This window comes from Camelus ferus, chromosome 5 (genome assembly GCF_009834535.1).
Source record: "Camelus ferus isolate YT-003-E chromosome 5, BCGSAC_Cfer_1.0, whole genome shotgun sequence".
NCBI lineage: Eukaryota > Metazoa > Chordata > Mammalia > Artiodactyla > Camelidae > Camelus > Camelus ferus.
In genome coordinates this window covers 23,756,012-23,780,301 of record NC_045700.1, presented here as the reverse complement: position 1 = coordinate 23,780,301, position 24,290 = coordinate 23,756,012, and the positions used below count along the sequence as shown (strand labels likewise).

Below are 24,290 nucleotides of genomic sequence, written 5' to 3'. Positions count from 1 at the left end.
CTTGCTTGTAAGTCACCTGGTGTGGGACTAAATGTGTGGTTTTCACTAGGGGGTTGGTATCACAGTGAGCCTAGTGACCTGAATAAGGTGTTCCTCCTATGTTCATACAAACATGGCCCCTCTTTCATATAGCTGAAGACTACTATTCACTCCCAGGATAGTGAAAAAAAAAAAAAAAAAAAGAAAGAAAGAAAAAGAAAAGGGAAAAAGGAATAAAGACATAGAAATGTGCTAACAATGCATCTTTTTGAGCAAGTGATTTTCTTTTGGAAAATGGATTGGGTGGAAATCATAGGAAATTTTACATTTAATTAGAGCCAATGGTGGGAATCTCTGCTATAACTTTGGATACCAGGCAAGTATTTTCACTTGAAAATTTAAAGTTATTATTTCTGATAATCTAGATTCTTGACTAGATTCTCACTTATTTGCAGGGGAATTGAAGTATTTTTATAATAAAAGAGAGGGGGGAAGGACAAAAGAGAAGTATCTCAGACTCAGTTGACATGAATAGGCAAGGACTCCCCACACCTACATGTGGGTCTGAGCCAATCCAGTCCTATTCTCTTAGGCTCAGACATGAGAAGGACAAGTGACTCTTATCCATGACATAAAAACACCCAAGAAATTTCTCTTGAAAATCTTAGAGTCTCTTGAAGGCACAAAAAAATATGTTAAAGTCTGAGTTCCCTATAGGCTACGAATACTTAAAATTTGCCCAATACTGTACTCAAACAATTAAGGCATGCATGTAAAATTTGAACATTTGTATTTTCCTGCATTCAAGTACACAAGAAGTAGGATACTGTGCTCACAATAACTCTCAAATTAATGCTTTAAAGAAGATGAAAGCTCAAACACAGAACCTGAGTAATAAGAAGCCATTTAAGGGACTTTGTTTTCAAGTCCCAAATCAGGTAAATGTTCAACCTTGCCCAGGGTTAAGAAGACCTGCATTGAGCTTATTAGTATTTGTGGGGAACCATCTGGGTGGTGGTGGAGTACCACTCCTCTGAGTGGACTGGTATTCCGAGTATTAATACTCAGCCCCCTTGGGCCACTAAATTTCTAGAACTATTTGGAAAAGAGTACAATACACCATCAGAGTATAATGAAGAAGGCATGTGTATGAAAATATGGAATTCATTCTCGTCTTCCATATTAATGAGAAAAGTTAATTTCTTAGGACACTGAAACACTTTCAAGTGAAAGGCACACCTTGAATACAATGGTATAATATAAATCTTAGCTAGCTAATACTGCTAGTCATTTTGAGTTTTTACTGTAATTTAACATTTCACAAAAATTATGTGTATTTGTAAATTGAGTTAAAAGAACTCTGGTGGACAGAATAAAAGCAGAATTAAGGACAATTTTTTCTCCAAATGAGATCTTTTTGGCTTGTACTTTTACAATTATTGCTTGAAGGACTGGAATGTGTTCTTTGTTTATATCTCAACGATTCCCTTAAAGGCAGCACTGTACTACCACATAAAATAACTATTATAATTTGTTGTAATTGAAGACAAATTAGAAAGAAAGCACCTAAGAACCACGGCTTTGGTGAATTCTTTTCGTAATCTTTCGATCAGCACTGTAATGTGAGCAGATTTAAAATATACTTTCTAATAAGTGGCTTGCTTTTTTTTTTTTCCTTAACTACTTGGTGATATCCTAATTAACCATGCTCAATTGATTGCTTTCAAAATAAGAACTAAGAGCTCTCATCTAGTCAAGTGGAAGCTAATTCAACTCTTTGACACTATGGCAATGCTACAGCTCACATGCGCACTCATACCCACACCTACACACCCACCACGTGTCGTATAGTAGCAGTATATTCTGGGTCTTCTGAGTTGAGTCAGTGTAACCTGATAATCACATTTCTATGGATTTTCATGTATTACTTTCTTTTAATGCTTATGAGAGTGAGTATAAATGTTCATTTTTCATTCAAAGATTAAAACTGTTCTCAGAATTTCTTTTTCATTTGACAAACTCTCAAATCCAGGAAATTACTGCTCACTTGGAAGAAAGCAAAAGAGTAAATGGCAGAAGACGAACTCAAATCAGGCAGAAGCAAACTCTGACCATTCATGTCTTAACTTATCCTCCTGCCTCTCTCTTTTTTCCTTTCAAGTCAAAATTAAACACATCTAATTTGGGTTGACAAAACACTTAATCATTTGATTATGAGATTATAGTAAAGAGCCAGAGAATCTAGGATGTAGATGTTATTCTGCAGAAGAGTAGAGAATTTTCAGGTCCTCGTTACTCCCACAAGTGTCTTCTCAAGTCACATGAATAAATGAAGGAAGGCGATGCAATACATAACTAAATGTCATGCCCAGACCTGAAAAAACTGTTTTCAGCATATGTAAATCTCAGTCCAGGCTTTACACAACAGGAGTTTAAAACGCTACATGTAAATCATCCAGACTTAAGCTTCTTAGGAAACACAAACCATTCTCCAAGGACATATGAGACCAGAACTTCAGAAGATGCTGTCTCACTGTGGAATGGCAGAAAACAGCGACTCGCAGACCACCCTGGTGTGCAGTAATCAACAATGCAGTGGCCCACTTTCATAAGGGCGTCAGACAGTCTGTAAGCAAAAATGCAGAGCCTCCGACGGAGACAGACCCTGCTAATAAGTGGCTTAGAGTAAAAAGAGAAAAAAAAAAAAAGCCAGCTTTAACATATGCAACAGGTCTCATATCACAATATATTTATTTCTTTTGTGTTCTATCTTCTTTCCTTTAGAGCACTGTCATCAAGCGTCTCATCTTGAAACACCATGAGCAGGATAAGAGTTTCTTCGCATACTTGGCTTGTTGTGGTGCTGCCCCGTTAATCTCTCATCGCGTGCCTGTTTCACTCGCTGGACTGTGAATTCCATGAGTGCAGCACCATGTCCTGTTCATCTTACTGTCTCTAACTTTCAATATACTGTGTCTGTAAGAAGTCATTCAATACATATTTGGTGAAAAAGTGGTTCTATTGCAGTACTGTTCTTAGTGATCCGGGAGATTCTGGACAAACCGCTTCATTGGTTTTATCTTCAGTTTCCTCATGTGGCTTTAAACATTCGTAAAAAAAATAGCAAAAGAGATGATACATCTGAAAATATTTAAAATAATTTTTAAAAAGCATGTGTTTGCAAAGTGCAAGTTTGGGCATTTCTTGGAATGTATGCTACTTTTTCTGAATAATTAAAAATATTACATGGTCTGCAATGATATAGTTGAATTTGACTTATTCTGACAGACAAAAGTTCTGTGATCTTGTGTTAAAAATCATTCACAAGATTGTTGTTAATTTGTATAATTTATATAACACATTAAATGATGAAAAATAACAAAGCAATTACTCCAGGAAGTATTGAAAATACTTCTGTTTCCTTCTAATTCTGACTTTGTATCAGAAAAAGTACCTCTGTGAGTGCTCATACCTGCTGTGATAAGTAGAGAGACTAAACCACATTTTGCCAATAGGGGCAAGTTACACAAACTGGGTACAAAATAGAAAATAATAATGTTGAAGAAAGTGTAATTAATTAATTCAAGCTTCAAGATAAGATCACTGGATCCTGCTGACCCTACATGTTAATCAGTTGATTGATTAATTGCTACAATCATAATAATTATATGGTTCAAATCTAAGTACACTTAATGATAGTGTAGACAGAGTTAAAATTTCTTTTCAATCTGCATATCTTTTCTCTTTCTTGAATCAAAAGAGTTGGTTTCACTTACTTTAAAGGTATCTTTTGGCTTGTAGAGCTGGAAAGCTTTTGCCAAAATTAGCCAAGGTTCAAATTTGCTTGTCCAGTTAACCATTTTTGGTCACTTTTCAATGCTCTGTTTAAAAATTTAAAACAATCTCACTTCTAAAATAGAAATTTTACATTATATAGATTTATCAAGTTATATTACTATTTTCACATGTGGGAATCCCAATTTTAGGCTTTAAGTTTTTTGCTACACACACACACACATATATCAGTACATATCATGGTATCTTTGATTTTGCCAAAATTTTCATTCTGATCATTCTCAACTTCTGATCAGCTATTCAGTATTCCAGTAGCTGTATTCAGTTGAGTGATCCTGGAGCAGTTTCTTGCAGCACAAAGGTACATTGAACTGTTCTGCTCCTGCGTCTATAGGAACAATGCCAAGAAGAAAAACCAGTTCATTGATAAGTTGTATTTGGTCCAGTCTTCTACTGCATGCAAACAGTCATCCCTGCTTCTTTACTTATATCAAACACAGTTCCATCCTCTTGGTCATCTAGATTTAAAATGTGACCATAATTGTTCATCTAAGTTGTCATTAAATCTTTCAACTTTTCTTTTTTTGGCAATCTTTCTTATCTATACCTTCTTCTTTTCCTTTCTTTGTTTTATAAAATAGTCAAAGATTTTTTAAGTCGGTAAGCAGCTTAGAGCTCATCTAGCTACTAGATGCTTCTTAAACTTTTGCATGCAGATGAATAATCTGGGAAGCATGTAAAAACAGATTCCTGGGCTCCGTTCCCAGAGAAAGTCTGGAATGGGGCCCCAGAATTTTTACGTCTAACAAGATCCCAGGTGATTCTGATGCTACCAGTCTGCAGATCATGCTCTGAGTACTTATTCTATAAATATCTGGGAGGTCACATATCTTCTGAGAATATTTATTTATTTATTTATTTATTTATTTATTTATTTGATGGAGGTATAGGGGATTGAACCTAGGACCTCATGCATGCTAAGCACACACTCTACCACTGAGCTATACCTGCCTCCCCCTCCCTTCTGAGAATCTGGCTCTAGAAAACACACAGGTGTACATATACAGAAATTTGGCCAACATTTTGGGAAATGGATCATGAACCTCTTGTATATCCATGGATCTCAGTTTCAGAATTTTGCCATAGTATAATTTCATCAATTTGCAGAGAGAAAAATACTGTGTCCCTGGATGCTTAGGTCACTTGTCCAAGGTCATACTCGACTGGTTGCTGAGTATAGTGCCAGGTGGAAAACCCAACAGGGTTTTCTGTCTCCTGTCTCTCTTCCTGCCAACTCCCACAAAACAACTTCTCTAAAACTGATTTTTCAGTTTTTCACTATTTTCTTCAAAAATGTTTAATGGGGTTTTCTCTGCTGTGGATTAAAATTAAAACCCTTCTGTAGTATTGAATTCTTGCAATTAATTAGTTAATTTATTGACCAAATATTTACTGAGTAGCTTTTCTGTGGAAAGTGCTTGATAGGCAGGAGGATACGCGATCAAAAACTACAGTTTTGGACTGCAACCTTCATGGGATTTGTGATGCTTCTGCCCCCTTCTGTTGCTAACTCCAAACCTTTACTGCTTTGTACTCAGTTTCTTCGCTCTCCCCAGAATACACTCATCTCAGGGCTGGAGCTGGTGTTCATGTTCTTTCCCTGGCTGTCTTTTCAAACTTCACATACACTAACGATTCCTTCAAAAGTCACCCCAACCACTGCACTTTTCTCTCTCCCTCTGTAGCACATTCATTGTCTTCAGCACTTACTGGGCCACTAGATCACATCTGGTTGCATATTCTTTTCTAGTTTAGGGAATTTACCTCTTACTTCTTCCGTATCCCCCTCAAGGAGTGCACAGCTTGGTTTGGGGTAAGACGCTGTGATGTCAAGAAGGAAGAGCTGCTCTCCTCCTCTTAGGCTTTATCAAGGAGAAAGGACCAAAATCATGGTTCCCAAATCTGACTGCATATCAGAATCACCTCGGGACTTACTCATTGCTTTTTTAGTAAAAATTTCTCATCCTTATCTTGGGCACATTGAATCAAAATCTATCAGTAGGTCTAGGAATCTGTTTATATAAAGTGATTTGGGTCAAAATCACTTTTGAGAGCCCTCAGAGGAACCGATTCTGGATCTCTTATAATACTGTCAACTCACCCTCTACTTACACTTTTTATTATTAGCTTTTGAAAATTACTGCAAATGTACTTATTAAAAAAACTTGCAGAACATAGAAAATCAAACAAAAAAGAATAAAAAAACAAAGGCTATGTAGTTAGAGACAACGCCTGTTAATATTTTGAAATAAATACTGTCTTTTCTCTACTTACAAATACTTATGTAGATATTTTAAACTAGGTTCATACTGTACATACTTATGTTCTCATTTAATATTTACTGGCATTTTACCTTGTGATGTAATGTTTTCTACAGCATACTTTAACAATGCATAATATTTCATTATATAAATGTGCCATAATTTAACCTTCCCTAAATTTGGAAATATATATTACTTTTACATTATTTACTATTATAAATAGCATTGTGATGAGCAATTTTGTACACATTCTTGTGCATATCTACAAACATTTCCTGAGGTAAATTTCTAGATATGTAGTAGTCAATACAAGGGTATGCACATTTTTAAACCTTTTGATATATATATAGCTAAAATACCCTCAAGGCTGTTGCAAGAGTCCAGTTCTAAGCGGATAACAATTCTTGCCTCATCATGCACTTTAGGTGGCATTTCACCCATAGCCAAGTGTTTATGTGACCAGCAGTGCTCTACAGGTGTCAGCAGCTGATACCCTCATAGCACACTCCACTATGTGGAAAGTGCATCTCGTGTTAAGGTTATTACATTTGTGGCAATCTTCCTTGAAGGTTGCCATCAATGTCAGAAAAAAGAGAATTCTAAAATAATCCATCTCCTGAAGTAAACTTTGATGAGATGTAACATAAAAGCTAAAAACCTGAGGCAGGAGAATGTAATTTTCTTGTGCGATACCTTATTGTGGCCATCTGTTTAACAAATATCTGGTTCCAAAGGCGTCAATTAAAACTGATGGCAGATCTTAGTAACTTAGACTTGTAAATATCAGCAAGACCAGCCTTGTGCTATTCATGTAGTTATTTTATGGCAGTTGAAGTACCACCAGATTTTACAAGGATACACAGAGTGCTTCTCTCTCTCTCTCTCTCTCTCTCACTCTTTCTCTCTCTCTCTCTCACTCTTTCTCTTTCTCTTGGTCTTTGACGTCTCAGAACTAGTAATCCAGAACACCCGCTGCCAAGCAAGTTTGTAAAACACAGTACTGCTTAGCATTGGGAAATCCCAATCCTGGTGCCAGGAGGTTCATAAATACAGTAATGAACCCTCCCGTGTCAAAAGTGAGCACTGTTTAACAGAGCAAGTAGGAATGGCCTTCAGGATGCTTTGCAGCTGGAGTTGTTCCACTGCAAGAGGGCAGAAACTTCATGGTGGAAGTCGTAACAGCAGATCCTGGAAAGGCAATCTACTTCAGTCTGCAAAACACACTAAAAGGAATGGCTGCTCACACATGGCCCTGATGCCACCGACATAAGAAACAAAGCAACAGGAGCAGTGAAAGAGGAATTTGGTGGCAGATGGAAAGGTCTGCGGGAAGTGTCCACCCAGCTTTGTTTGGCCCATATTCTGAAACAACTAGAATAAACACTTAGTGTCATAATTTATACGCATATCAGTACCAATAAATCAGAATCATGCAAACAGCGATGTTTATTATATTCTTGTTGCTTAATATTCATGACAGTAATTTATTTTTATAGTACAGTTTCACTGTTCTCTCCACCATTTCTCTGCATTTAAGTCTGGCAAGTTGTATTAGCAGGAGTTCAGGTAACCCTTTGAATACTGCAAAAGTTCACCAGCCTGATCAAAATACTTTGTTTGCTCATTTAATTTTCCCTTTCTTCTCTCATAAGCTTTTTAACCACCAAGATGAAGTCTCTGTAAATTCTACAGGAACACCACTTTGACATACAGAAAATATGAAGACTGGAGTTGGCATGTCTCTCTGCATGTGACTGTATAACAGAGCTTGAAAGACAGATAGGAACATTTGGAGCAATGCAAATGGTTAATTCTTAAATTTGCTGTCAGTGAAATGGGTTTATTAAGCACAGGGTCCACCTCTCTTATTCGCCTATCTCACCACCCAGCCTCCCCGCTCTCCCACCTCAGCCATACATTGCTGCTAATTACAACAGATTGTTAAAGCAGGAATTACTTGAAACAGCCATCAGGAAGCCTAGTATGTTTTTACACTCCCCTAGTGCTGGAGCTACAAAGATAACTAAGACGTGGCTCCTACTCCCTAGATGCTTAGGTCAGATTAAGAGACAGAAAACAGCATCGTATAGTTCTATACCTAGACATGAGACAGCTTCTACTCCGTTTCATCCTTAAAAATTCAAGAGATAATTTACAATTAATCATCAGAGAAAAGAGTCACAAACATACAAGCCTGGAAAACCAATTTTATAAAAAAAAAACCAACCTTCCCAATTAGTAACACTCTCAAGATCTGTGTGTTTGCTCTGTTTCAACTAAGACATTAAACATTTTTTAAAAGAATGTCATTGCATGTAAGTGGACACAGTACCAATATTTTAACTATAGTTGGGCAATTTCTGATATGAATATGATGGGCTGAAATAACGAGTTTATTTTATAGGCTCCATGAGAATGTATCCTGGCACATGACAGGAGAGGCTAAACAATGCTCTCTCTGCTGCAGTCCCACCTTTCAATTAAAGGACACATATGAGGAAAGTTGTAAGTAACAAATTTCACGTTCTGTGTTAATTCACTTGCTAGAAAATGTAATAAGGACATAGTGCCTTGTTTCTATGCACACTTTAAGCATTTTCTTCTCCATCTGCTAGGAGTGTTTGAATTTCATTGGTGCTTAATTTTATTTTTTAAAGTTTTTCCAGTGACCCAGGCATGAGAATGAGTACCTGTAACGTTGCCTTGGATACAGAAAGCAGTAAATTTTTTTTGTTGTTGAATTTGTTTTAAATTGAATAGCCAGGGCAGAAGTCTTTCTTAAATAATGAGGTTTTGAGACCATGTGTATGAGCATAGCAATTTATTCATGTTCTATTTAGTTTCCTCTCATTATAATTCTTGACAACAGAGGCTTTATCTGAGCCACATCTAAGTCTACTAATTATCTCATTTCTAAGTAGACTCTTGTTATCACTTTGTCCAAATTAGGCAAGAGTGATATTTTCCTGGTTAAGAACAACAGCTTTGAAGTTTTCCAGACACGGGTTCAAATCTCATCTCTGCAACTTTCCAGCTGGTAGGCTTAGGCATGCTATTGAATTTCCATGAGCCTCAGTTTCCTAAATTGAAATAATGGAAGTAATAATACCTACCACAAAGGAGTGTTACAAATACTAATTTAGATAGCAAAATGTTTGTATAGTACCTGGCTTTATGCAAGTGAAAATATGGTAAGTAAACTGTAATTATATGGATAGTTCCAGAGTTTATTTTTATATTAACATTACTCTATTAGTTTAAAGTATTTATAATTCAAATTAATTCTTAAAGCTGTCCAAATGCCTAAAGAATTCCACTTCATAAATTTGTAATGTCCCTTTCTACAATTCTTACTGGCACAGGATTTAAAATTCTTCCCAAAATGTTGTAAATTTTTCTCTCTCATTTGCTCCATTGTTCCAAATGGCCTTCCAGCCTATGCTAAATGGTCTTAAAATATATTTGAGGACCTGGATGTGGGCATGGGAGGCACACTGTTCATACTTGCAAACGTCGTAATGCTGTGAGGAAGCTTGGATGATAAGACTGAAGGATTTATGGTTAAAAACTGGAATTTTAGTCCCAGTTCCAATTGTTATGAGATTCAGGTAAGATAAATCTTGGGACTGTGCAAAAATTAAAACTTAAAGCAAAACTCCTGTGCCGGTGTTACTGTTTTGACAGCCTAGGATCAGAAAGGAAAGAGCACAATGCCACAGGGATGCATGCATATCTCTGCATGTCAGTGAAAAAATGCGCACAGTTAACATGAGAGAGAAATGGGTTAAAGTGACACCTGGAACTTTAAATTCAATTTTAGACTGGAATAATATAACTAAATAATATTAGTAAAGAGCTAATTAAATCTTGTGTTGCAGTAATAGAAAGATATTGCCAGAATAAGGGAAGAAATTTTATCCTCCACTAAGTTGTACATCTAAAATACTCCACTGAAGGATCATTTCTGTTATTCACTGAATGTTTTGTCCCCCTACAAATTTTTATGTTGAAGCCCTCATTTTCAATGGGATGATATTTGAAGGTGGAGCCTTTAGGAGGTGATTAGATTATGGTGGGGCCTCGTGATGGGATTAGCATCCTTTCAAGAGGAAGGGAGACTAAACTTGCTCTCTCTCCACCATATGAAGACACCAGGAGAAGGGGGCCTCTGCAAGGCAGGAAGTGAGATCTTATCAGAACTCAATCGTGCTGGGCTCTGATCTCAGACTTACAGCCTCCAGAATGGTGAGAAGTACATGTCAGTTGGTTAAGCCACTGGTCAATGGTACTTTGTTACGGCAGCCCAAGCTGACTAAGATAATTCCCAAACTTTGGAGGGACACACTTCGAGGACTGTCATCTTAGTGATGAAGGGTCTGGAAACCTTAGTTTATGAGAATTACTGAAAGGACAGAGAAATAAAGGAGAATGCTAAACAAAGGTTGAAGCTTATGTTTAAGGTCGTTTTAAATATTACAGGATTGTTAGAGAAAGATGCTGTTTGGATTCTGACACTGATCAATGTGATTTTCCACTTATATTCTAGCTGGTCCGTCTTTCCCCTTTGTGGAGAGCTTTGGGTCTTCTGCTTGGCTAGGACATATTCATTTAGGGGTCCAGCTCTCAGAAGCCCTGAACATTAGAGATCCTAGCATCGTAGACAGTAGACAGGAGTTTCAGAGGTCTTCCTGTGTCTAATATTTGCTCAGGATCATTCTATTTTTTCCCTAAAATATTATATAACAGAGCACAAAGGAACAGAAACTTCAAAAAATATTTCAATATTTTTTGGTAATAGTTCCTTGTTAGGTACCAATTAGATATTCAAAGAAAAATACACAAAAGATATCTAAGAACAATTTTACCAGTGTGCTTAGAGTTAGGGACCTGGAGGAGGAGCTAAGAAGATCATGGGTTTCATGTACTGGAAAGGCAGCATCAGCTCACAACTAGCAGGACAGATGGCACTGATGAGGTCTGCCTGTCTGTTACTTGGCAGAGGAATGAATTTGAGATCTGAGAGTCAATCTCTCACCTGCTAGACATTCAAAGTGAGAAGTAAAAGAGAAGGGGGCCAAGAACTGATCGGTTAGACAGTAATCATGGACTCAGCGCCTTAGGCATTTACCTTTTTAGAGTTTCAATTTTCTGAAAAATGAATGTATTGCATGAAATAAAAGGGGAGGGACTACATATTTAAATGGGAAATAATAAATACATTAATGAAAGGAGAAAACTTAATAATTATCCAAAATAACGTTTTTTAATCATTCATGGATTTTTAAAAGTATGTGTTTGCTTTCATTCTTTCAAGCATATTACTTTTACGTGTAAAACCAGCACTACTACTTCCTTTCTATAAAAGTGTATCCATTTTCCATGTTTCTGTTTCCCAAAGTGTAGGTAGAAAAGGTGTGAGTCAATCCTTAGGGAAAAATTCCATTCTCTAAACCACATGGCAATTCCCAGAGAGTATATTCTGCTGTTCTAACAGAAGTAGAATTCCCCCAGGAAATTTATAGTACTCCAGCAGACATCACTTCTAAAGTTTAACTCCAAAACAATAAAGAGTGAGCCAGTGGAGAAATGTTGCATTTCAAGGAGCCCATGCTAGTCCTAGAAGCGATGAGCAGGAAATTCTTCCTAACAGCTAGCAGAAGGAAAATCAACTGAGAGGTGGAAAATTAAGAGTAAGGACGTGTGCCTGAGCCAATGAGAGCCTGTGACTGAGTGTGAGCGAGTGAGAGAAAACAGGGTTAGGGGCAGTTCTCATTCCATACTAAGGTTTGAAAATAACTCAAGGGAGGTCGATCTGAAAGTTCTCTTGAGATAATTGTAAAACAGTAATCAGTAAGTCAACTTTTTAAAAGCTAGAATGTCATGCATTGTGAGAGCTGAAAAGAAAAGAGATGAAACATTTCAGGTTTGGAGAATGAGTACGTGTGAGTGTGCATGTGTGCGTCTATGTCTGTGTAAGAGGAGGGATGACTTCTTGTTCAATATGGTTCAGTTGATAACTCTTTGAATGCTTTTTTTCTATGAGAAGAATCTACAGTGTTACAAATATTTGCACAGGCTGGTGTATAGCCTCCCCCAGCACAGCCTAAACTCCTCACCTACCAAGGAGTCTGTGACCTTCACAGGAGAAAATACAGGCACAGCATCAGCAAGGAACCTAAGTTCCCTACTGGGAGAAATCATGATTTTGAAGTTATCTTTCCTGGAGCCACTATCCATGTCAAAGTGACTCACGCTGAGCAGAAGTGAGGCAGCATCAGGTTGGAAGAGATGGTTAGCCTCTGGGTTATGATTAAGACGCACGTGCTATGATAAAGTGACAGGCTTTGGACTAATCAAGGGGAGCCGGGCCCTGGGAACTGCTGGCGGAGCAAAGCAGAAATGTCATGAGATCAAGAAAGAGAGTGGGAGCTGCTGGATCTCCAAGCAAGAGAATATCATGTAATATTATCTTAAACATAGCTGGTGCTGTCTGGAATTCTGGAAACAAGTATGAAAGCAGAATAAAGACAGTCATAGGTGTCACTTGAGACAACTCTACCAGAGGAGTGGGAAAACTTGTGGGAATGGACAGAAAGGTCATTTGAGAGTATGGTCTGAAGGATAGTCTGATTGTACTCTGATTCAATATTACTAGCTAACATTTCCTGGATACCATGTGCTGGAAATCCGTAAATACATACTTTGTTATGATTAGCATGTCATTAAATTCCTTACAGTCCCCATAGGGAAGATACTACTTTTACATCCATTTTCTAGTTGTAGAAATTGAGGTGAAGAGAGGTTGAGAACTTGCTCAAGGTCTTAAAGGTAGTAAACAGCAGACTCAGGATTTGAATGGAGGTGGTGATGTGCCCTGCAGGTAGAAATTTTAGCTTTGCTGACGAGAGTAGACCTCGCTGAGAAGATAACATGTGAGTGGCAACATGCAGACGTGCCCCTAGCAGAGGGACTGGGCAGTCAAAGACCCTCAATGTACTTGGGGTATTTAAGCAAGAGCCAAGAGACCAATAGGCTTGAATGAGGTGGGCCGGTAGGAGAACCTGTGGGTGACCAGATCATGAAGGGCTTTGAAGAACTCACAAAGCTGTATCATTATGCCTATCTTTACAAATGGAACCACACTGGACTGAGTGAAAGAAAAAAAACCTACTGAGGACCTAGGAGAGGACATTCTCCCAGAAATGTGGCCAGAATCAGAGTTGGGATTGGGTCGGCCGGAAATTTTCTGGCAAGCCCCTCAATGGTAATCAAAAAATGGTGTTGGAATCAACCCAAGAATGTGAAATGAGGCCGGTGTCTCCCTATAAAATGGAAGGCCACAAACCCTCAGTTTCATTAGGATCTATTGATGCCGTGAACCTGATATAACAGCCAGTGAAAACCAGTCACCTATATCTACCTTAGAGGAGAAGGTCAAGATGACCATTCTCCATTGAGGTATTGAGGAGAAATGCTGCATTTTGTTACATATTTTTAAAAGCATCTCTATCCAGCGGGAGCAGGGATGCTCAGGAAGCTGAGTCATGAAGATTGACTGGCTAACTGCTCAGCTTGAAAAGCTTATTGCTTTGAGAAGTGACCTCATAAGGATATGGAAGAAAGAAGTGCAAGTAAAAGAAAAGTTTTAAGGAATAGCAAAAAGACAAGCACCACACTTTCTAACAGAGTTGATGTCTTACCAGTCAATTAATTTCAGCATCAAGGCCCAATTTTAGTTCTGAATCACCTTCTAGTTTTACTTATAAAGGACTTTTCATTAAGCCAAATTAAGTAGATGGAGGTCCGGTTGTTTATTATCCAGAACTAAACCATTCCTACAAAAAGACACCTGTGCAAGCCATTTGGCTCTAGTCAACTATTTTTTTTTTTTTACAATTTAATTATGAATATAATTAGAATGAGTTAAGAGACAAGCTAGGCATCAGCCGTAAAATTTCTAGTTTGCTAAAACACCACACACACACACACACACACACACTGATTAAAAAGCAAGCACAACAAAAACCCCACCAAGTCTGTGAGAATGGGAGCTTGCAATGGAAGTGAGTATTTGTAAAATCTACCTTTATTTTAATTTCAAATTTCCTTGAAATGGTGCTGAATATTTCTATACTTCCTTATTTTTACATCTCTGGTTTCTTTGTGGTGACCCTTTAAACTCTGCTTTTTTCTCTTTCTCTGGTCTTAAGGCAATTTGTCACTATCATGCTTTCATGTTTAGCGACTGTTTGTAGTCAAGTGCCTTGCAAGCTCTGTTTCTTTTCTCCCAAAGAGTGTCATCATGGAGTTGATGATGCATCAGAAATAGTTTGACCAAAGGGCAAGATAAAGTCAAGAGTAAAGAAAATATTTGCAAACATACTCAACTGGCTTTTTTCCCCAATTACTTATTAAAATACACTTTGAAGGTAAAATGGCATGATGGCCATAGGAAAAACATTAAGACATGCAATAGATACTTTCTGCCATAGGGCAATGTCTTTAATTTAAATCATTTTTATGAGAATGGTGTGACTGACAGAGTATGATGAGTTGTATTTAAGGACTAGGCATGGGGTCTGTTCTACCTTTGGTGACTATTAGCCAGGATTTTAAAGATGCTCAGTCAACCTTATGCATACCATTTCTCATAATTTGTTTTGCTGCTTAATTAATCAGTGTTTATCAAAATGGGGCATTAAATATTGCCTTCAAATGCATGTGTGACTACAACCTTTAAATTGAAGACTTGTATGCAACATCCTTGCAACATCCTTGTTGTTTCAGTTTATTGCTCTGGCTTGCCTAATCTCTAAGTGTTATATATGTATGTAAATGCAAATATGATATACATTCACATAACAAACATGATACATAATAAACATTATATGTATATGTATCTATCATTTACTTAAAAGAAACTGAAAAAGATGACAGGAGATTGATATTGGAACCACAAAGCTGTTTTGATCATGCAATTAACATTGACTGCATTTCCATGATGGGAAGTATACAGGACATTATTCAGGGGTGGGAGGAAAAGTAATTATTTTCACACACAAAAGGCAAGTTTGGAAATGCTGAATTCAACAAATCAACAAATCCAAACTTAAGAGCACCAAAAGCTGAGGTAAATAAGGTGAACAAAATGAAATTATCAGATAGTCCTTAAATAAATGAGCTTTGGCCCAGGCTTGAGACAAGTCTCTAAGCCTATCCCTCACAAATAATAGATAAAATAATAGATAAAATATCTTGTAAAGAAATTCATGTGTCGTTTCTCTATGTCCCTCTCATCAACTAATCAACCTATAGTTTCACTATTATCTCAACTCTAATGATTGTTTATAGATTAGGGAGAAGGCAGATAAAGATGGATGCATTAAGAACATTTGTTACTTGGAGGTAGAGTAGGTGCCACCTGTAAAAACTAAGAAAGAAAAAAATAGGTAGTAGGAAAAAAAAAAAAAAAAGGCTCCATAAAGATGTCCAGACCTTAATTCCCAGAGCCTGTGAATGTTACCTTACACAGCAGAAGAGATTTTGAAGATGTGATTAAGTTAAGGACCTTGAGATGAGCAAAGTATCCTAGATGATCCAGGTGGGCCCAGTGTAACCACAAGCGTCCTCAAAAGTGGAAAATGGAGTCAGAAGAAAGTTGGAGGGAGATATGACTATGAAAGAGGGGTCAGAATGATGTGATGTCATGTGATTGCTGCCTGTGAAGCTGGAAAAAAGAAACCACTGGCTAAGGCACGTGGGCTACTTCTAGAAGTTGGAGAAAGCAAGGGAGCATGTTCTCCCCTAGAGCCTCCAGAAAAGAATGCAGCCCTTCTGACACTTTGATCTTAGCCCAGCGAGATCAAGTGTCAGACTTCTGTCCTATAGAATCTTAAGGTAATAAATCATTATTGTTCTAGGCCACTGAGCCCGAGTTAATTTGTTATGGCAGCAATAGGAAACTAACACACATGTCCTCTGGAAAAGAGTGGCTATAACTCAGGAAGCAGAAAGAAATCCCTGTTTGAACACCATGAAGCAGTCCCAGAAGCACCATTCTAATATGAATTAGAATGATGGAAGTCTCTAGAAAGAAGGCATCTTGAAAAAACAAGACCCTGCACAATAGTGGCAGAAAAGAATAAGGGCATTATAAAAGAAAAGAAAGAAAAATAAAAGCAATTACAAACTCCAGAAAAAAATAAAAATAAAAAATCTACAAAAGGAAAGCATGATCCAACTATAAAGGGTACCAAATGTGGTCAAATGTTGAGAAATTGTTGGAGTATAATAAAGTAGGTTCTCTTTGTGCTAGTGAGAAATATCTTTTAAGAAGTGATGGGATTGTGACAGTGAATTCTGAAGAAGGAATCTTTGTGAAACCACTTGGACAGGCAGTGAACAATACTTACAGACTCATATCAATGCAGATATAAATGCTATAGATTAATTTTCTAATTGGTCAAACAACTGCAGACTTAAAACAGCCATTAGAATTTAAAGGAGTTAATGAGCAATGACTGCAAAAGAAAGGAAGAGAGGTAAAATAAAGGGCAGAAGGGAAAATATGCTCACCTTACAAAGGGAAGTTAGGAGATATTGTAGAACGTTGATGAAAACAAGAAACAGACATTTCTATGTATTATTTAATATCCAAATATAATAACATGACTATCAAATATCAGAGGAAGTGAAGTAGAATTAACTGATATTTCATATTAGGGTTTATCTATAGTTGATAGGTCAATAAGTAGAGATCATTACCTAAAGTTATGAAAGTACCACTAGAAGAGATAAAAATTGAAATGGTTCAAGGAGGTTTCCTCTCATGAGTGGGTCTGGGGATGTAAAGTGATAGGGCCCAATCCATCACTTTCCATCATAAACTCTTCTGTAGAATTTGATCTGGTGCATCTTGTAATTTGATACAAGTGAAAAATTTTTAAAAAGATTATTAATAACACTTAAGCTTGAAACAAGTACTCATATGAAATAGGAAAATAAAATTGTATATATCTAAATGAATTTTAAAAGGGGATGGGTGAACAACTGCTTATAAAAAATAATACAATGGAGGGTTAAAAATGTACCCAGAGAGGGCAATATTTAAAGCACTGATGCTTTTAATATCTAGTAGTAAATATGGAAATATTGCTCACTCTTGGAAAGTTCTACTTTATAGCTAATCTAAAACTCCAGTACTAAAATTTCTGATCATTTAATTCTAACCTTGGTTTTAAAAAAAAGACAGAAATGGTGTGATCTTATATAGAATGATATGAGATATATAGGTCTTATACAAAATGATGTAACAAACAGCTATTTGGCAACAGCTAGTTAGTCATTCTACCAGCCAGATTTCTTTTAGATTAACAGTCCCAGAAATGCAGTGTAGGATGATGGAAAGTATTCATGTTTTGGAGTCTGGAGCTTAATGCTGAGCCTAATCTTCTGAGCCATGTGAACTTGGGAAATATTTTGTATCTTGCTTTACTCCTCTGAAAACTGAATTTCTTTCAGATCATTTATTGAGCACCTAATACAGAGTAAGGAAAATGTTATTTTATATAATTCTTGTAGTAACTTTATGAGCTAGAAATTATGTTCCTCATGATTTTTCCACTTCTTTCCTTAGTCCCTTGTGTTATTTTCAGAAATAAATGAAATAATTGTAAAAAATGCCTATGAGTTTTTCTCTTCTTTTGTCCCTTCTCAGGAATTTTAGGAAAATGCAAATATTTAAAATAGAAAAAACACTGTTTGTTGTCTCTTTTCTTTGGATCTGCAGAGGTTCCATAACAAAAGAGATGGGAATAGAGGTAAACTTGGTACATTTCCAAGGATTTAGTTGTGCTGGAAATGTCCGGACCCCCTGCAGGCCTTTAGCCACAAGATTGCATCACCTATCATAAAACTCTAAAGCTGTGTTTTTGTACTGAGTTCACATTTACAGTATTAATAATGCCTTCAGCACAAGTCATTTCCAGGGAATTTAGTCCTTGCAGTCAGTGGGTTAAATCCCCATGAAATAACCTGCAGGTGACCCAGTTGCATTGACCTCAAGTATAGAATTTCAGATCAATAGATGCAGTACTTGGGTTCTGAAATATAAAACAATCGCCAGTGTTTTTGTTACCCCAATGGGTGTTATCAGACAGGGGATTGCTGTGGTAATTGCAGGTTCTTATCTTATTAATGTTTGTTTTTGGTCCAAAAAGAAACTGCTTAAAAAAGTAAATGCCTTCTGTTCCCTTTCCTTGGAATATGCAATGATGACTTGCAAACATATAATAAAAATTAACAGTATTTCAAATAGCACAAATTGTCATGAATTGCTTGTACACGAAATAGTTCCTCTTCAGAGGCAAAGCATTCCAGTTGGATGTAAAATTCTTTTTGGTCTGTTCACCTTTTAAGTCTGTCATGAAAGGGTAATAGAAGATCTCTCAACTTGGGGCCAAATAAAAATGCGGAGCCTTCGCTGGGCTTGGGGTAGTGAGACAGAAAAGGAAAATGTTATAGTTGCATGAACCATGACATGCACTGGCACGGTGTTTTGCCAGTGTCTAACCAAAGACCAGGCACCGCTTCAAGCATTTACACCAACAGAGGGAATTATTTTGACACAGAGAACTGGTTACTCATGTGATGAAGAAGCTGAGAGCCAAATAAGGAAGAGCGAAGTAACCAAGAAACCAGCCCCTGCAGAAAGCCAGCAGCAGGCTGGAGGGGCAAAGGGAACAGGGTCCACATCACCAGCTGAAAGCCGGAACCAGATTGCGCTTGTCCAGCCAAAGCTGAAGACATGGACAAGATGGATCCTCAGGTAGAGAAGCTACCTGAGGCAGATGGGTGGGCAAGGCAGACAGGATGGAGGATAAACTAAAAAAGCTGATTGGTCTTTTCTTTCCCCTCTCTCTTCCATCTACTGCCAGTGGCTTCCACTGATTGCAGCAGCAGGAAGCCAGACCTCAAGAGCCCCTCTGAAACACCGCTGGCTGAGGTCAACCTTCCAATGGTACAGAGCAAAGAAGTGAAGGACGAAGATTGCCAACGAGGCCCAGAGCCAGCATATACAGACATCTCCTCTGGGGAGGTACTTTACCTGGCTGGTTCCTTTTCATAAAAAGCTAAGAACTCATGGATGGGTCTATCGAGGTTCTCACAGTGTAGATTTTAGAAGAGGCAGTGAGAGCTACGATAAAGCCCAGCACTTCTCTGGGACTGGATAGGAACGTCTTTACAGTTTTGAAAGTTTTTTTACTCCATTAGTGCACAGTGGGGTTAAAGTGCCTCCTCTAATGTGGTTTTGCCATTTCCAAGGAACTACATGACCATTTGCCCATTGCTTAAGGTTATTTAAATACGAGCCACAGCTTTGAGCTGACGTAAGAACACAAGAACTAACATCAAGGGTATGACAAAAATGCGTAAGTTAGCAAACACATGTCCCTGTCCAACATCGTATTTCTCAGCCATATTACCCACTTGGTTAGTCTCCATTTTACGTATTAAAAATACTAATGCTACATGAGTTAGGTAAGGCAAGCTTGCTGAGATGGGCTCTTCTTGCCTTGAACAGTGAAGAAAAACTCCCAGCTCTTTGCCTCTACATTACTCTAACAGAGCTCATCTGGAGGAACACTGTTAGCACTCATACAGTATCTTACATTTTTAATGGACTTTCTAAAGCATTATCTCATTCATTCTCACCATAACCAACTTTATAGACATAGGATAAAATCTTGCAATAGTTATCAGTCATAATAGCAGCCTGCCTACCTTAACTCTGCCTTGTTCGGCTCTGACCATGACAGTGTTTCTGAAATCCTGTCCAGTTTAGAGTTGAGTATAGGACAGTAAGTGCAGAGATGGTCCTGCTCTTTACGGGAATACAAAGGACACATCCTCACCTGGGTTTGAGGACCTGCTTCCCATATCTCTTAGGCTAAGGGAATGGCTTGCCTAACATCTTCAGAAACAAGTTAACGAAACGAAGCTTTAGTGATGGGTATCCAATATCACAGCCCTCAAATCAACACATTGTACAAGTATGCTTCCAAATGAGACAACTCTCACTTGAAAATATGGAGACCATGCTGTGAAATTTGTGTGACTTCTTTAAACATATATATATAACCTGAGATAGGTACCTCAATGCAAGAGCCCCCGATTTCTTACCAGAACACTGTCCTAGCATTGTAGGCGATCGTCAATGCTTGTGTGTTCCAAGACAGAATATCAGAATAAGCTGTTACGGAAATTCATGCTTGTTTATTTTTTTTTATTCCTCCTTTTAAAAAGACATTAAGAGGGCCTGGGAACTATAAAATACTGTTCTTCTTGAGAAGCAGAGGGCTCATGAAATAAAAAGTCTGACAGGGGATAAGAGTTCCAGCCTCAATTCAAAACGCACAGTTAAAGCATTGCTACTCCGTTCAACAGCAAAGACAACAACATCTGAAACTGTGAGCAGGCAGCAAGAGAAAGAACTGGGGAGAATAAACTCTGCTTTATTCCTCTTGATATCATTTTGCCAGAGCTTTAAACAAGCGTGAAGACTTTAGTGAAATGAAAAACAGAAAAAAAAGGGCATATTGAGGGGCTGTTTCCAACATGGGCTCCCCAAATTCCCACTCCCCCTAATGGGAACACTGTACACACAGCCATCCAAGATCAGACCTCCTAAGTAGAGCATTTTTTTTCTTGGAGATTTTTCTCATTTGGACTTTAATTAAGCTCCTGCCAGGCTTGCAAGCTTTTTAATTTTACCTTTCTTTCTTCTTTCCTTTCCTCCTTGAATCAGCTTGCTTGCCAGGAAACTTTTTTCAAGCTGTCACAATCATAGTAAGTATACCCTGAGATAAGAAATTTCGAGATGCACTAGAAGTTGCTGCTCCATGAATCAACAGCAGAAGTTTCCTTGCATCTGGAAAGATTGTCATTCATTCATTCATTCATTCATTTTTACTTAAGAATGTGTCTGTATATGTGTTGTGAATGAGAAAATGATAGGAAGGAAGCTTTGAGGAGTGCACGACCACTACTGGCTAGGAAGAGATAGAACCCAACCTCCCGTAAAGCCACCAGTTTAACAGAAGAAACTCACCTTTACTTAATTTAGTAGTCGCACTGTTTGTAAGCAAATTGTAGCCAACTTTTTACTAGTGTTGGTGGGTGAAGGGTGAACAAGCCTAGAGAAGGCGATGCCTCAGTTGATGATTTAACACCTCGTTAATGAAATGCAATATTTAATTCACTTTGGTTCTTTCCCCAAATCCCATTTTACTCAGTTAAACTCACTGTGATTCAGAAAAAGTACAAAGGTAGGGGCTACAGATGTGAAAGGTGACCCCTGTAAAGCAGACTGCATGAAAAACCATTTTCATTTAAGGTAGATGAGTTGAAAACTGGCCACCCAACCTAAATGGGATGCCTTCTTCTTTTTTCTTAATTTTTAAAAATACTCAGATAATAGTGCAATGCTAGAAGTAAGAATAACAGAATAAGCCATCAACAACACAAGAACTAAAATGAAAGCCATGGGGTCTTGGGGATATTGTTATCTGCATGATTGCTATTACCATCATTCTTATCATTTGCTTAATAATAATTCCATGCCACCAGGTTATTCTGCCAACCGCTCCTGTCTGTGAGGTACTTACTGATTGCTTCCACAAACCGCTCAAAGAAGCTGTAAGGGAAGAGCGGCTCAGGCAGCTCCCGGAAAAACATCTTCAGTGCTCCGGTGACAACGTGGATGTCCTCCCACTGGCTGTCGTCCAAATTCAGCTTCTCTTCTGGGAAAACACGAGGAGAAATGGAACAACTGGTTTTAATGAAACAATTACAAGACACTAATTATTATGTTAATGTTTGCCTACTATCATCAGCAACCGTTAACAGCCTTCTGCACCTAGAGGTTTGGTGCTGTGCATGTTTTTTTTTTTTTCCCTCCTTTTTTTCCGTAGGAAGGGAACATTTTCAATGGAATACCATCTGTAGGAATGCAGTGAACAAAAAAACAAGAGACACAAAGAGACAGTGCCATTGACACAGTATGTCAGATACATTTATTCCCATAATGCATCAGTATGAAAATTAGCATCACCGCTCAACGTGATTCAAAGCTATTTGGTTTTGAGGCCGAGGGGCTAAGAGTTGCCAATGATGGCCGGCTCAAGGGACCGGCCTAAAGGCCTTGCTGAGCCAACAGGAGACATATGCTAAACATTGCAATAGAAAATGAGTTATTGCTTTACATGTGTTAGCCTTGCTGTGTACAAGGGAGTAATGGATAACACTTTTTCCCTTTTTTGCTGAATATAAAGTCAGCAAGGAATAGAATACTGAGTGAGAAAGGATATTAATTCCTTCTTACTGCTTCAAAAGTATCTTTTTTTTCCTCAGTTTTCATCTCAGCGAGAAAAATGTGCCCAGGAACAATATCAGACAGAGCCCTGTTGGCCTAGTAGGCTATGCAAAGCTGTCACAAAAGGTAACACGCTAAAGACAGACTGCAAGTGCTTACCAACTCCGCTTAGAAACAGCGGAAATGTCTGCTTGGGAAGCTTGACTGAGTTGAGACATTTAAATATTAAAGAAAATAAAGCCCACAGTAAAGTTCTTAGAAGAAATAAAGAGACGCTGGGCTGTTATTTCCTTCCTTTTCGTCTTCAGCAGGAAAGTCTGGAGTCATTCTCACCCCAAAAGTGGATGCGATAGGGTCTGAAAGTGACATCTTTACCCACAGCTAAAAGGACGCCAGCACAAAAGCATTGCTGCTCAGCACAGTGTTGGTCTTTCTGAAAGTACAGCATAGACAGATTTGGGGTTCCGGGCTTAATGTAAACTAAAGCTAATCATTTTGGGCAACCTGGGGGTTAACTGCAAAGCTGAGGATCCTGGTAAGAACTTAATAGGTATTTGGTCAAATGGAATTGTGCTTCTTTACCGATGTCTTGGGCTCACATTCAGATGCCTGCTTGTGTCAGTTTTATGAATGCAGAGGAGAATTCACACCAAAAATGTAAGAAAAGCTGAGAATTGTCACCGTAGGGAATCTCTGCATGGGCTGTTTTGCTAATAGTGTTCATGTCCTTTTAAAAATATTAGCCGAAATCTTTATCAGATCTTTTTTTTTCTCCTAAATGGATTATTATTCCCAGGGCTAGTAAGTGATGCTCCTGCTCAATAGGATGTTTGCAAAGAGAGGGGATGAAGGTGAATCTGTTTGTTTCAGATGGGCTTTTTTCTTCTTTCCTTTCAGTCTTCATTCCTACCTCAATCGTAACACAATAATTTGATCCACAACAAAATCAGCAGAGGAGACCTTCTTTCTGCCCTGCAATCATTTTTGATTGATTGTATTTCAACAATTAGTCTTTTATTTGGCTACACACTATTGAAATAGGACGACAGCATCTTAGCAGGCCAGCTTTAAACAGTCAACTGTTAACAATAGCATCAAAAAGGGAGACCTGATGGGGTTTACTGTCACTTTAAAGAACGGGGTTTTCACATTGTTGAAATCTGTCAGATATTTTGAAATGTCCCTCTCACTATGGTGCCACACCCCCTGCGTGCCCTTATAATAAAATTGGTTTTACTCCTGATTAAATCATTTTCTCCCTACCCACTACCATACTTCTCATAATGGACCTGTGCGCTCTACAGCTGGTGTTCTTCCCATGGTACCAATTCTTACTTTATCTTTTAAGCACTTTGCTGCTAAGATCTCATGCAGAGTGCTTATGTTTTGTTAAGAGCTTCATTCTTAGAGAAATAGCTTAACACATGTTCTAAAAATGTTGTACAACTTATTGCTTAAAACACATTTAGGAAATGTATAAGTACGGTAGCTTTGGCACTGAACTTTAAGTGGAAACCTAAATACACACATACACACACAACACACACACACACACACACACGTACACACAACTATTTCTACTAAAAATGTATCACAGAAGTCCCACACAAAATGCCATTTTGGTGCATAAGTTTAAGATCGCCAAAGGAAAGTGTTCAGCAGGTATAAAAGAGAATGATTTTACCTTAAAGCAAGGAAACAAGAACAAATATCTGCTTAACCAAAGGCAAATGCCAATTATGTCTGTCATGTCCACATAAACATCAACAAATTCAACTGATTGTGAAAATGAAATATTTCAATATATATAAAGAAGAAAATTT

General features: G+C 37.9%; 1 protein-coding gene across 3 annotated transcripts in view; it reads right to left on the bottom strand.

The window, feature by feature from the left end:
• Positions 1-24,290, bottom strand: part of ARHGAP15 (Rho GTPase activating protein 15) — a 574,294-nt gene that overhangs the window by 98,070 nt on the left and 451,934 nt on the right. For all 3 annotated transcript variants that reach the window (XM_006191397.2, XM_032479387.1, XM_032479386.1), the window contains exon 12: positions 21,761-21,895. In XM_006191397.2, coding sequence (XP_006191459.1) covers positions 21,761-21,895 — 135 coding nt within the window. The remainder of the gene's footprint in view (positions 1-21,760; positions 21,896-24,290) is intronic.